The sequence below is a fragment of the Heptranchias perlo genome, chromosome 15, assembly GCF_035084215.1.
Source record: "Heptranchias perlo isolate sHepPer1 chromosome 15, sHepPer1.hap1, whole genome shotgun sequence".
In the NCBI taxonomy this organism is placed as follows: Eukaryota; Metazoa; Chordata; class Chondrichthyes; order Hexanchiformes; family Hexanchidae; genus Heptranchias; species Heptranchias perlo.
Genome location: NC_090339.1, coordinates 45,092,131 through 45,106,344, shown reverse-complemented (window position 1 = coordinate 45,106,344; position 14,214 = coordinate 45,092,131). Strand labels below are relative to the sequence as shown.

The window sequence follows — 14,214 nt, the reverse complement described above, 5'->3', positions numbered from 1 at the left end:
CCTTCATAGAACCTTCAAAATATTGAACCCAATCGTGGCCTCACCCAAAATGCCCAGATACACACTTTCCAACAGAGACCACTGGATAGTGATCACATGCAGGATCCTTTGCTGACAGGGTGGTGTGGCTACTGCTGTTCCAGCTGAGATCAGTTGACTCAGCATACACTGAAAACAAGTCAGAGACCTTTTAGGTCTGTATAGTTCAGTACAGACCATGGCTAAGCCATTGGGGAGCTCCAATATATCCTTAACAACAGCCCCCAGGAAAATGACAGTGAAAATTCCTCCTCTTCCCCTCACCCAATCACACTTATTTTTGCTCTTCCCGTTTAAGGCACCGTTTCTCCCTCCCCACCAAGGTCAATCGCTAAATTTCTGCTGATTCTGTTTGATATCCATGCACTAGAAGGGTGGGTCCAAACCTTCTGCCTTCATAGACCACTCAGTTGTTTATCAAGGATCCTGGATTCTCAAAGTGCAATATGCAAGATAAAATTACATAAATACTTAAACGAGGACTGATCACTTTTCACTGATTAAAAATGTTCTAAATGAGCACGCTTATCTAAATAGAAACAAACTTTTATATATATTTCCTAGTTAAGTATTTATACATCAACAATTTTGCAAACACCAGTAAAACCTGAAATCTCTGGAAGAGCAGTGTGAAGACAGTCAACTTAAGTGTTGCCCAATCTTTTCACAGATGCCTGTTCAACTTATCTCCACTGGTGTTCCTCAGTCTGTATAAGTGGCCCTCCTCACTCTCCCATTCTGGCTTGCCTTATAAATTCTCCTCATCCTCTCCTTTTGGTCCTGGTTATGAATTTGGGTCTGCTGTACCGTAGCTACCTTCTCAAGTTTGGTAGCGTCAGTCGCCCCCCCCCCCCATAAGCAGCCTGAGCGCCTTCCCTACAAGAATGATTTCATTGTCGTATACCGGCTTGTATGATAAAATAAGCCAGGGATGTAACAAATAGTATCCTCTTGTGACCTGGACCGAATATCTGTGTCTTTCGCACATGTACTACTTAAATCTCTCTGAAGGCGGACCAAACAAACACTTAAGAGACAAAGCTTGATTCAAATTGTTAAGCTGCTTTATTTCACAACACGTGAACATACAGAGCAACGGTTAGGATCAGAATCATTTAGTTCGATCAGTACAATTTATCTTTGTGCAATAATTCAAAAATAATAAACATGCTACACAGCTGCACATCAATGAGTCATCTCCTGCAGTCCCAACTTTCCCATAGCCTTTTGCTACCTGACTCGCAGATGTTCATTTCAAAAATCTCTGCTTGATTGTCCGTGTCTGCGAATTTTATCTTTCGCTGTTTACAGCCAGAAAGAGAGAAATTGGTAGACCTCCTGCCAACCGGCTGCAACCACTGGCTCCCCAACAACGGTTTTTTATCAATTACTAAGACAAATTGCTTATTATTTACAGTCTATGAGGAAACAATATTAAACTTAGTTCATTAACATCTTAACTACCCATCATCCTTTTTTAAAAACTTGCATGAATACACTATGCTTTAAAACACATTTAAAGTAACTCTTTTTCCAAATATTTTCTGCAGAAAAAGTCAAATTATCTTGAAATGTGACAGTCTGCTTATTTTCTCTTGGTTCTTCTCCTGCTGCTCCTTTCCAACATCTGAGCTCGATACTCACGTGCTTACAATATAGTCCTTCAATTGTTCAGTTTCTCTTTTAAACTTCAAGGGCCTGGCAGATTTGAAAAGTCCGCTGCCTCTGATGGATTAGGATCTAAATATACTAATAAGGAGCAGTCCTTTCCCACTGATAAAACAGCAGCTTTTTCTAATAGTTTAAGTATGTAAGGGCACAAAAGTAAAATGTAGCATCAAGGACCAAGGCTTTGCAGGCTGATAACCAGAGTGTGCAGAACAGCAGCATGGGCTATCTCATCCTTCAACTTTCCCACCCTCTTATGAATAAAGTGGAGAAAGTGTCTTCCCAACATAGCCTGGGCAAAAGCAGCACCCTCAAGTATAATTTTTTTTTAAAAACATACAATTCAATCTTATTGAACTAATCCTACCACACCCGAGGCATATTTTGACATGTTTTATTTCCATTACACAGAACATGAAAAATTCACCATTAAAAGATTTCAATGAAACTTTACCCAATTAAATAAAAAAAGGGCAGTAAACGAATGCCGGGGAACATTTTGCTGATACTTACACCCTCAGCCATTTCCAAGTTGCTAACTTTGCAATCTTGTGACGTCCCTTGCAGCGTTTTTAAAGAGTCTTCTCCCCTGCACAAGCAAGTAAATCAAAAATGAATACCCAAGTTAAATACAAACAAAAAACAGGACTAACCCATTTGTTAGCCTAAACAATATATGTCAATAGGTCATTTGACCATGGAGTTCTTTTTATGATTAGTTCTCAAATTTTCAGTTTAAAAATTATGAATTCTCTGTAATAAGTGCTCTTTTGAAAAGATTTCCCTAGCTAGTATAACTCTGTCTAAAGAGAAAGCACTAAACAGATCTTTCCCAATTAAGTTTCTGGGTAGTCTGTACATGGCACAGCTCTGGAATTTGCTTCCAAATTGAAATCCTTTTGGGATGAATGAAACTAAACACAGTTGTTGGTAAGCAGCAAAACTTTCTTTAAATTAGGATAAGAGAACACCAAGAGCAAAATAACAACATCATGTTTTGGCGTTCACAGGACTGGAGCAGGGAAAACAAAGAATTTGAATTGGAAAGAGATATTTTTTTATGATGCACGTTGTCTCAGTTTAAGAACACAAGAAATAGGAGCAGGAGTAGACCATAAGGCCCCTCCAGCCAGCTCCGCCATTCAATAAGATCATGGCTGATCTTCTACCTCAACTTCATTTTCCCACCCTATTTCCATATCTCGATGTCCAAAAATCTGTCGATCTCAGTTTTGAATATACTCAATGACTGAGCATCCACAGCCCTCTAGGGTAGAGAATTCCAAAGATTCACAACCCTGAGTGAAGAAATTTTTCCTCATCTCGATCCTAAATGGCCGACCCCTTATCCTGAGGCTATGACCCATAGTTCTAGACTTTCCAGCCAGAGGAAACAGCCTCTCATCATTTTCAAAACAAATTGCTTTCCAAATTTGACTGCAGTGATTATGGTAGTGAGGTAAGGTGAGCTGGGAAAAATGAGTAAGCGACTGTTGATTCAATATTAGAATGCAATATTACATTTTTTTAAAATATGGGATTCCAAAAACTAAAAACCAGTGTGCATTGCTAAGACTGGTTTTCAAACCAAAATTTCAGCAGCTTACTTGAATATAGTTAGAAAACTATATACAGGCGTAGTGTTGTCAGGACTCAAAATCACATCACCTAGGAGGACATCCAACTCACAGATCATGCCAATCAGTGGTTAAGGGAGCCCAAGTATCATGGATATTAAAGGTTAGTGCTGGAATGCTGATTTTCAAAGCCAAGAAGTCCAGCCCCCCAAAAAAGTTGCAACACAACGATTTTAACCACAAAGTCTACATAAGTACAAATTCCAGTTCACATCATTACCATAATGTTGTGATCACAGCTGAAATAACAAATTAAATATAAGAAGTCCAACAAGTGAGGTATACATGTGTGCAGAAATAGGGGGAGGTTAACAGTGTACAAAGCAGCACATCTCTAAAAGCTTTAAAAGGAACAAAGGACAGAATCCTCAGGCATGAGTGCCCTGATGGATCAGTTGTATTTCTGCTGATATGTACAAGATAACTGAATAACTTGAATTCCTGATGAAATGAAAAAGGAATCCAAACTACCTAATGTAATGCTGCACATGAAAATCCTGATTCTTACCCATCAACCAAAGCCATCTCCTCTTGTTTACCAGGGTTTTCATCTATAAACAAACAGAAATACGGTGTTACTTTTGGTCTCAACAGACAAGTAATAATTTCAAATTTAATGATCTGGGAAAATATCCAACACTTTGACACAGTGCAACCTTTAAAGTAAAATCTGATAGACAGGTTATACTGCCACTATTGCATTGATGCAAAGCAGCTTCTCAAATGCAAAATAGCAAAACTGGAGGTACAACTTGGAAGTCAAATTGATAATTTGATTCCTGACCACACTAAAACTATGAGGTGCAAGCCCACCTCTCGAAGGTAATCTTTCACTGCTTGAGCATTGTACTGGTGCTATCTAGTGCAAAGTGAAGTTTTAAAAAGTTCTCGTGGATGACCCATGCATTTTTTTTTCAAAAATAGCCTAACAACACAGGATGCATCCTTGTTAAAAAATAAAAAGCCTTTAGTACAGGTGAAAGATTTGACTAATACAAAATCACTATTGTGCTCCAAAACCCATTAATTCCTTGATCACTCATGCACAATGTCTCACGAGAGGCCTAACACCAGTCTGTGCACAGAGGTTACTGTTCTCAACAGTGAGCGGCATTATAACCCACAGTTGACACAGCCATGAATGAATTTAGGTCAGCCACTTCCTAATAGAAACACTGACCAGCTTATTTACTGTCAAAACACAGCATCAGAATGATATCACCAGAATGACACCAGGGCTAATAGGTTTAAATTATGAGGACAGGTTGCATAGAGTAGGCTTGTATTCCCTTGAGTGTTTACAATTTTACAACACCAAGTTATAGTCCAGCAATTTTATTTTAAATTCACAAGCTTTCGGAGGCTTCCCCCTTCGTCAGGTGAACGATGTGAAGGGGGAAGCCTCCGAAAGCTTGTGAATTTAAAATAAAATTGCTGGACTATAACTTGGTGTTGTAAAATTGTTTACAATTGTCAACCCCAGTCCACCACCGGCATCTCCACATCTTGAGTGTTTAAGATTAAGGGGTGATCTAATTGAGGTGTTGCAGATGATTAAAGGATTTGATAGGGTGGATAGATAGAGATAAACTATTTCCTCTGGTGGGGGAGTCCAGAACAAGAGGGCATAACTTTAAAATTAGAGCTAGGCCATTCAGGGGTGATGTCAGGAAGCACTTCTTCACACAAAGGGTAGTGGAAATCTGGAACTTTCTCTCCCAAAAAGCTGTTGAGGTAGGTCAGTTGAAAATTTCAAAACCGAGATTGATGGATTTTTGTTACGCAAAGGGATTAAGGATTACGGAACCAAGGCGGGTAGATGGAGATAAGATACAGATTAGCCATGTTCTAATTGAATGGCGGAACAGGCTCGAGGGGATGAATGGCCTACTCCTGTTTCTATGTTCCTATCTGCCACCTGATGATATATATGAAACACTCCCATTACCTTTTGTATTATTCATCTCTGGCATTCAAATCAGCATCTGTGCTCACCATGTAAAGAAATGCAGAAACTTTAAAAGTTAATAAAAGCTTTACCGATGGCCTCACAGCACAAGAATGGCGGAAATGGAAAGCTGCTTGGAAAACAAAGTCTGCGCATTACCATCAAATGGTGAAAAGACAAGTAAATCCTTATGGTTTAAGAGACTTCCCGAGAGGCACCATGTAGAGCAGCACTAAGTCATACAGACCAAATGTTCCTGGGTCCAAATCCCAGTCCATGCTAAATTAAGTTAATCTCAGCTAGTGCAGGTTGTACAAATGGATTCAGTATCCCTGAGCCAGCAAGGGGCAAAATAAGCTAAGCTTCCTGCTCCTGATCACTTCTTACTTATCCCTGCTGGAAAGTGTATCTGTGTGAGCGTCAGGTGAGGAGAGGTTTGAGTTTGCCTATGGTTATGGCTATGAAACAATCTATGGTCAAATAACCTGCTGACACCAATGCCTAGGTTCATACATAAAGAACAGCAGGAGTCAGCACCTTCAGAACTTTGAACAGTGTTACTCTGGGGAAGGTCAGGGCCAATTTTCAAGCAATAGTTTGACACATTGCTGTGTGTTTTCCAACAAGCTGATATATTATTCAGCAGCAATAAAGTCTCTCTAATTCTTTTCTAAAAAAAGAAGCAAAAAATATTCAGATATTTCCTCTAAAAAAGAATCAAAACTAATTAAGTTTGCAGGAGGAAAACCAGTTATTTGAATACTTCAGACAAAGGTAGATGTGGGAGTTGTACTTTTCTTACATGAGGGTATTCTCAATTTTGCCAAGGTCTCAATTTTTTTTATCCCAGCTTCCCTGAAGGCACTAACTCATAGGTACATTTCCCCAGGTACCTACAGCCCTTCGCTATCTGCCCAAATGACCAGTGATCAGGTGACGACAGTGAGTGTCAACAAGCAATTCAACCACAATAGGCATCTCAGCCAAATTCAGTTCTGTCCTCACTTGATATGAGCACATTCTATCAAGAGTCAATGGACAACTATGAGAAGTAGCAACCATAGCTGAATTCTCTCTTCTCTAGGTTGAAGATGTGGAACTATTCTAGCACCATCACTAGTATCAGCTTACTCAACACAGATCATGGAATGAACCTGGGACTTTTCTGGTCTATATGGCTTAATACCAAATCTCATCGTGTGTTTACCCACTGAGCCTACAAGACAGCTTTCAACAAACAAATTACTAACCAACCAATCAGAACTCTGTCGCTTCCATCAGTGGCTTAGTTGTTATATGTACCACCCAGTGTGATACGGAGTCATAAGGAACAAAAGATTCCAAGTTTGATTGTTAGCCTATGCTGCTGATCTCGACCAGGGCAGCCATTGGCATGCTACGACTGGCCTCTGTATCCCTGAGCTCGGATGGGAAAAAGCCAGCAAGAGTTCCTGCTCCTGACCGGTGATGGAAAGAGCTTGTGTGGACATTGGACAAGGACAGGATGGGGCTTCAGTGTGATGCAGTCAATGGTCAAACGATCAGTCAATACTCTTTAGGTTTCCATGAGTGGCCATTTAGATAAGGTATCAAAGGTTGGCTGTAAAATCAAATTTGTTCAACAAATTTTTTATTTTAAAAAATTGCCAATGGTGAAACTCATTCTTTAACCAGTCCTTTTAAACATATATTCTACTGAACTGCCCCATAATCCAAAGTAATCTTTACTGTTGTCTCAGTTATCGCTCAACATTTTCCCCAAACTTTATAACTGCTGGTTAGATGTGTAGGAGAAGACACATTATATAGAATTCACCCTCATAGAAATTCCATTCTGTGTCTGTACTAGCTCCCCCATCAAAGCTATCTACTCTAATCCAATTTCCCTGCACCCTTTCACAGTAGTATATATCGCATGTTTAATTGTGATGATCCACTTTGGTAATACCTTAAATTGGAACATTGTTCTGCCCTACTGCCCAAACAACACACGCAAGTAGAGGATTTTATGAAAAATATCCAATCCCAGACTACTCTTATTAGCAGATAGACACCAACGGCCAGATTTTGCTGCAGCAGGGCATCTAACGGCATCTGCCATTAGTTAGACTTGCCCTTGCATCCTTCAACTCAAAACATTTTTGCCCACTAAGTTGCTTAAAAGTGCGAGCTGCAAACGGCACAGCGAGGGACACAGGGCATCTGAGACCTGAATGAACATGGCAACCAACTGTGTATCTCCATAACCAATCAGATTGAAGAATTGAGAAATAAACAGTGGAAGGACCAGAAGAAAGTGTAAATTATAGTGGGTGAATTTACAGAAGAACATAAGAAATTGGAGCAGGAGTAGGCCAATCGGCCCCTCGAGCCTGCTCCGCCATTCAATAAGATCATGGCTGATCTGATCCCAACCACAAATCTAAAGAACACAAGAAGTAGGAGCAGGACCCGGCCACACAGCCCCTGGGCCCTCTCCGCCACCCACAGGGCATTGACCGATCCGAACTCAGCTTCATGTCCAATTTCCTGCCCGCTCCCCATAACCCCTAATTCCCTTTACTTCTAGGAAACTGTCTATTTCTGTTTTAAATTTATCTAATGATGTAGCTTCCACAGCTTCCTGGGGCAGCAAATTCCACAGACCTACCACCCTCTGAGTGAAGAAGTTTCTCCTCATCTCAGTTTTGAAAGAGCAGCCCCTTATTCCAAGATTATGCCCCCTAGTTCTAGTTTCACCCATCTTTGGGAACATCCTTACTGCATCCACCCGATCAAGCCCCTTCACAATCTTATATGTTTCAATAAGATCGCCTCTCATTCTTCTGAACTCCAATGAGTAGAGTCCCAATCTACTCAACCTCTCCTCATATGTCCGCCCCCTCATCCCCGGGATTAACCGAGTGAACCTTCTTTGTACTGCCTCGAGAGCAAGTATGTCTTTTCTTAAGTATGGAGACCAAAACTGTATGCAGTATTCCAGGTGCGGTCTCACCAATACCCTATATAGCTGCAGCAATACCTCCCTGTTTTTATATTCTATCCCCCTAGCAATAAAAGCCAACATTCCGTTGGCTTTCTTGATCACCTGCTGCACCTGCATACCAACTTTTTGATTTTCTTGCACTAGGACCCCCAGATCCCTTTGTACTGCAGTACTTTCCAGTCTCTCGCCATTAAGAAAATAACTTGCTCTCTGATTTTTCCTGCCAAAGTGCATAACCTCACATTTTCCATTATATTGCATCTGCCAAATCTCCGCCCACTCACCCAGCCTGTCTATATCCCCCTGCAGGTTTTTTATGTCCTCCTCACTCTCTACTTTCCCTCCCATCTTTGTATCATCTGCAAATTTTGATATGTTGCACTCGGTCCCCTCCTCCAAATCGTTAATATAGATTGTAAAGAGTTGGGGACCCAGCACCGACCCCTGTGGAACACCACTGGTCACTGGTTGCCAGTCCGAAAATGAACCATTTATCCCAACTCTCTGCTTCCTGCTCGATAACCAATCCTCCACCCATGCCAGAATGTTACCCCCAATCCCGTGATTTTTTATCTTAAGTAATAATCTTTTATGTGGCACCTTGTCGAATGCCTTCTGGAAGTCTAAATACACTATGTCCACTGGTTCCCCTTTATCCACCCTGTACGTTATATCCTCAAAGAACTCAAGCAAATTTGTCAGACATGACTTCCCCTTCATAAAGCCATGCTGACTTTGTCCTATTAAATTATGCTTATCTAAATGTTCCGTTACTGTCTCCTTAATAATAGACTCCAAAATTTTACCCACCACAGATGTTAAGCTAACTGGCCTATAATTTCCAGCCTTCTGCCTACTACCCTTTTTAAATAACGGTGTTACATTAGCAGTTTTCCAATCTGCCGGGACCTCTCCTGAGTCCAGGGAATTTTGGAAAACTATCACCAAAGCATCCACAATCCCTACTGCCACTTCCCTCAAGACCCTAGGATGGAAGCCATCAGGTCCAGGGGATTTATCCGCTTTGAGTCCCATTATTTTACTGAGTACCATCTCCTGAGTGATTTTAATCGTATTTAGCTCCTCCCCCCGTAGAGTCCCCTGTTTGTCCAGTGTTGGGATATTCTTAGTGTCCTCTACTGTAAAGACTGAAACAAAATATTTGTTCAGCATTTTTGCCATCTCCATGTTTCCCACCATTAATTTCCCGGTCTCATCCTCTAAGGGACCTACGTTTGCCTTAGCCACCCTTTTTCTTTTTATATAACTATAGAAACTCTTGCTATCTGTTTTTATATTTTTTGCTAATTTCTTTTCATAATCTAACTTCCCTTTCTTAATCAATCCTTTAGTTACTTTTTGCTGTCTTTTGAAGAATTCCCAATCTTCTATCCTCCCACTAAGTTTGGCTACCTTATATGTCCTTTTTAGTCAGATACTATCCTTGATTTCTTTACTTAGCCATGGATGGCTGTCATTTATTTTACACCCTTTTTTCCTCAGTGGAATATATTTATTTTGAAAGTTGTAAAATAACTCCCTAAATGAACACCACTGCTCATGTACCGTCTTACCCTTTAATCTATTTTCCCAGTCCACTTTAATCAATTCCGCTCTCATACCATCATAGTCTCCTTTATTCAAGCTCAGTACGCTTGTTTGAGAATCAACCTTCTCACCCTCTAATTGGATATGGAATTCAACCATGTTGTGGTCGCTCGTTCCAAGGGGATCCTTAACTAGGACATTATTAATTAATCCTGACTCATTACACAGGACCAGGTCCAAGGTTGCCTGCCCCCTTGTAGGATCAGTTACATACTGCTCAAGAAATCCATCCCTGATGCACTCAATGAACTCGTCCTCAAGGCTGCTCTGCCCAATTTGATTTGTCCAGTTAATATGATAATTAAAATCCCCCATAATTATAGCTGTTCCCTTATTACATGCCCCGACTATTTCCTGATTAATACTTCTTCCAGCAGAGTTGCAACTATTAGGAGGCCTATATACTACGCCCACTCATGTTTTTTTCCCCTTTTATTCCTTATCTCCACCCAAACTGTTTCATTATCTTGATGCTTTGTCCCAATATCATTTATCTGTGTTACAGTGATTCCTTCCTTTATTAACATAGCCACCCCACCTCCCCTTCCTTCCTGCCTGTCCTTCCTGATTGTTAAATACCCTGGCATATTTAATTCCCAGTCGTTGTCACCCTGCAGCCATGTTTCTGTAATGGCCACAAGATCATACCCATACGTAGTTATTTGTGCCGTTAACTCGTCCATTTTGTTACGAATGCTACGTGCATTCAGATAAAGAACTTTCAAATCTGTTTTGTGACGCTTAGTTCCTGCTTTTTCCTTTTTTAACACTTTACCTATTACTCCATACCTTCTGTCCCTTCCTGTTACGCTTTCCTCTCTCTCCCTGCTCCACTTTAGTTTAAACCCTCCCCAACAGCACTAGCAAACACTCCTCCTAGGACAGCGGTCCCGGCCCTGCCCAGGTGCAGACCGTCCGGTTTGTACTGGTCCCACCTCCCCCAGAACCGTTTCCAGTGTCCCAGGAATTTGAATCCCTCCCCCTTGCACCATTCCTCTCACCACGTATTCATTTGAAATATCCTCCTATTTCTACTCTGACTAGCACGTGGCACTGGCAGCAATCCTGAGATTACTACCTTTGAGGTCCTATTTTTTAATTTACCTCCTAACTCCCTATATTCTGCTTTTAGGACCTCATCCCCTTTTTTACCTATATCGTTGGTGCCTATGTGCACCACGACAGCTGGCTGTTCGCCCTCCCCCTCCAAAATGTTCTGTAGCCGCTCCGAGACGTCCTTGATCCTTGCACCAGGGAGGCAACACACCATCCTGGAGTCTCGGTTGCGGCCGCAGAAACGCCTGTCTATTCCCCTTACAATTGAGTCCCCTATCACTATAGCTCTTTCACTCTTTTTCCTCCCAGCCTGTGCAGCAGAGCTACCCGTGGTGCCAGGAAGTTGGCTGCTGCTGCCTTCCCCTGATAAGTCATCCCCCACAACAGCATCCAAAGTGGCACATCTGTTTGAGAGGGGGATGGCCACAGGGGACCCCTGCACTACCTGCCTGCACCTCTTACTCTTCCTGGTGGTCACCCATTCACTTCCTGCCTGTATACCCTTTACCTGCGGTGTGACCAACTCGCTAAACGTGCTATCCACGAGTTTCTCTGCATCGCGGATGCTCCACAGTGAGTCCACCCGCAGCTCCAGCTCCGAGATACGATCGGTCAGTAGCTGCAGGTGGACACACTTCCCGCACACATGGTCGGCAGGGACACTGGTAGTGTCCATGACTTCCCACATCTTGCAGGAGGAGCATATCACGGGTGCGAGGTCTGCTGCCATGACTTGCCTTAGCTGAGTTACCCCTTTTAAATTACGTTGAAATTAGAAAATGTTAACTATACTAGGGACCTAGGTTCACTAAAAAAAAAACACTGTCTGCTATAAAACCTGCAGATCTTCCCTTTCTTATTACTTTACTTACAGTAAAATGGTAGAAATACTCACCTGAACCTACTCACCAATCAGCTGCCTCCCCTGTGCCGCGTCACTTTCTGACTGGTGACGTCACCCCGAACTGCCGCTGGTCTCAGAGTCTCGCTCTCAGAGTAAGCTCTGGCCTCGATCTCTCCGCACTGTTTTTATCCCCGCTCTGGTCTCGCTCTCTCCCGCCGCTCACCGACTGAACTCTCGCTCTCTCCGCACTGTTTTTAATCCCCGCTCTGGTCTCGATCTTTACCGCCGCTCACCGACTGGACTCTCGCTCTCTCCGCGCTGTTTTTATCCCCGCTCTGGTCTCGCTCTCTCCCGCCGCTCACCGACTGAACTCTCGCTCTCTCCGCGCTGTTTTTATCCCCGCTCTGGTCTCGATCTTTGCCGGCGCTCACCGACTGGACTCTCGCTCTCTCTGCGCTGTTTTTATCCCCGCTCTGGTCTCGCTCTCTCCCGCCGCTCACCGACTGAACTCTCGCTCTCTCCGCGCTGTTTTTATCCCCGCTCTGGTCTCGCTCTTTCCCGCCGCTCACCGAATTTAATGTCAAATCAGGCACAGAAAGAGAAATAGAGAGGGAAAGAAAGATTGGATTAAGAGAGAGAGAAAAAAAGACAAAGAAAAAGTTTTAAAAATTAATTTGATATTTAAAAACTGCTTGTCAATGGTGAGGCAAACAGCGACATGCCGTTTTCGTGAAGCTAACAGCAGGGCAGCTGTGAAATCTTACCCCAGCACACGTTACAAGGAAACATCATTAGATGGGGCGGGGGGCTTTCATAAAACAACGACAATTTATGGGACAATTTAGTAGAATATACTTTCCCTTTATATTAGCCTACATAACATTGATAAGTGATTCATGAGATGAGAGGCACAGTGGGACGTCATGAGGACATGATAGGTGCTCTATAGATATAAATTATTTCTTTACTGTAGTTAATTTGTAAAAACTCAAGTAAAATCTCATGACTGCATCCCTCCCAAGGAGCTATAGGAAGAGAAACTCAAAACGCAGTGGTTAACCGCAAATAAACTTATTTAGAAACTTGGAATAAGTTTGAACGAATTACTTGCAATGCAATGCTTTTGATTACATAAATAAAAGGCACTGCAAATCTGTTTACATCAAATCTAGGACAAGCTTATAACACACAAGAATAGTGCAAGATAGAGCGTGCGCACATTTTGCTAATGGAGTGTAAAGGAACCTAGGCCAACACAAAGGGCATTGTCCCTTTAAGAGAAGTGTTTACCTGATCCCCAGACAGTTAATGTTTTGAAGACACTTCCAACAAATGCACGATGTGCATTTCAAACATCTCACTCACTTCTGAATAAAATGCATCAATTAAAAGCAACCCTCAACTTTGATAAAACGCCTCCCACTCACCTCCATACAGCCAGTTCTCCTCATCATCGTCGACGGCGTCCAGGCCTCTGCCCGGCGCTGCCGTAGTCTCTACAGCCGAGCTGAGTGAATCCATTTCGGTGGCCATATTGAGCGGGAGAGAGGTGGAGGCTGGTGCCGCGCTGACTGCAGAGTCCGCCAGCTCGAACGCCGAGTGCTGAGGAGGAAGTCAGTGCACAATTTTTTAAGAAAAGAAACTAATGGAACACGCTGTGGGCCCGGTGTCAGGTGCGGGCAGCGCGCTGCCTCCAGCCGCCCATTTCCTCCACCTCTGAACCGACTGCTGCCGCCAGCCAGCGAGTCCACCCTGCCGAGTCCGCGTCGCCAACCAGCCAGTCCACCCTACCGAGTCCGCGCCGCCAGCCAGCCAGTCCACCCTACCGAGTCCGCGCCGCCAGCCAGCCAGTCCACCCTACCGAGTCCGCGCCGCCAGCCAGCCAGTCCACCCTACCGAGTCCGCATCGCCTCCCGCCTGCGCGCGCTTCCGCTGGGTCATAGCGCGCGTGCTGATATCTTAATGGTACACGAACACTGCGCAAAAAGAAGGAACCTTACAGACCTAACAAGTTTAATTAATTTTGCAGTAAGAAACATTCATGTTTTTTTAATGTGATGTATCTTGTTTTTGCAGTTCCGTGTGTTTAAATGAGTCTACAGTCTCACCCGAGTATTTCCCCAATGATGATAACTCTTAAAGACAGGAATGGAATATAAACGAATTGCAAAGCTATCTATAGTTGATCGGGGAGTTTGTTCAACAATACTTCAGTAGAAGACAAATGAAACGCATTTATAGGCCTAATGCTGAGCATTCAGGATAAAATACGTACCCATGATCAGCAAACAAACTGTGTGAACACAAGTGGATTGACAAATTAATCAGGAGTGAAATAAGGAAGAAAACAATATCTATAAATTATAGGGGAGAAAGATGAAGGAGTTCATAAAAACATGTTAAAATGATAGTCAGAGGGGCATAGAGA

General features: G+C 42.6%; 1 protein-coding gene across 1 annotated transcript in view; it reads right to left on the bottom strand.

Annotated features, from left to right (window-relative positions):
• Positions 1-13,742, bottom strand: part of LOC137333048 (pre-mRNA 3'-end-processing factor FIP1-like) — a 50,161-nt gene extending 36,419 nt beyond the window's left edge. The window contains exons 1-4 of the mRNA XM_067997143.1: positions 13,683-13,742; positions 13,214-13,388; positions 3,853-3,895; positions 2,221-2,296 (exon numbers count right to left, since the gene is read on the bottom strand). Coding sequence (XP_067853244.1) covers positions 2,221-2,296; positions 3,853-3,895; positions 13,214-13,388; positions 13,683-13,727 — 339 coding nt within the window. The 5' untranslated portion in view covers positions 13,728-13,742. The remainder of the gene's footprint in view (positions 1-2,220; positions 2,297-3,852; positions 3,896-13,213; positions 13,389-13,682) is intronic.
• Between the last annotated feature and the right edge of the window lie 472 nt (positions 13,743-14,214).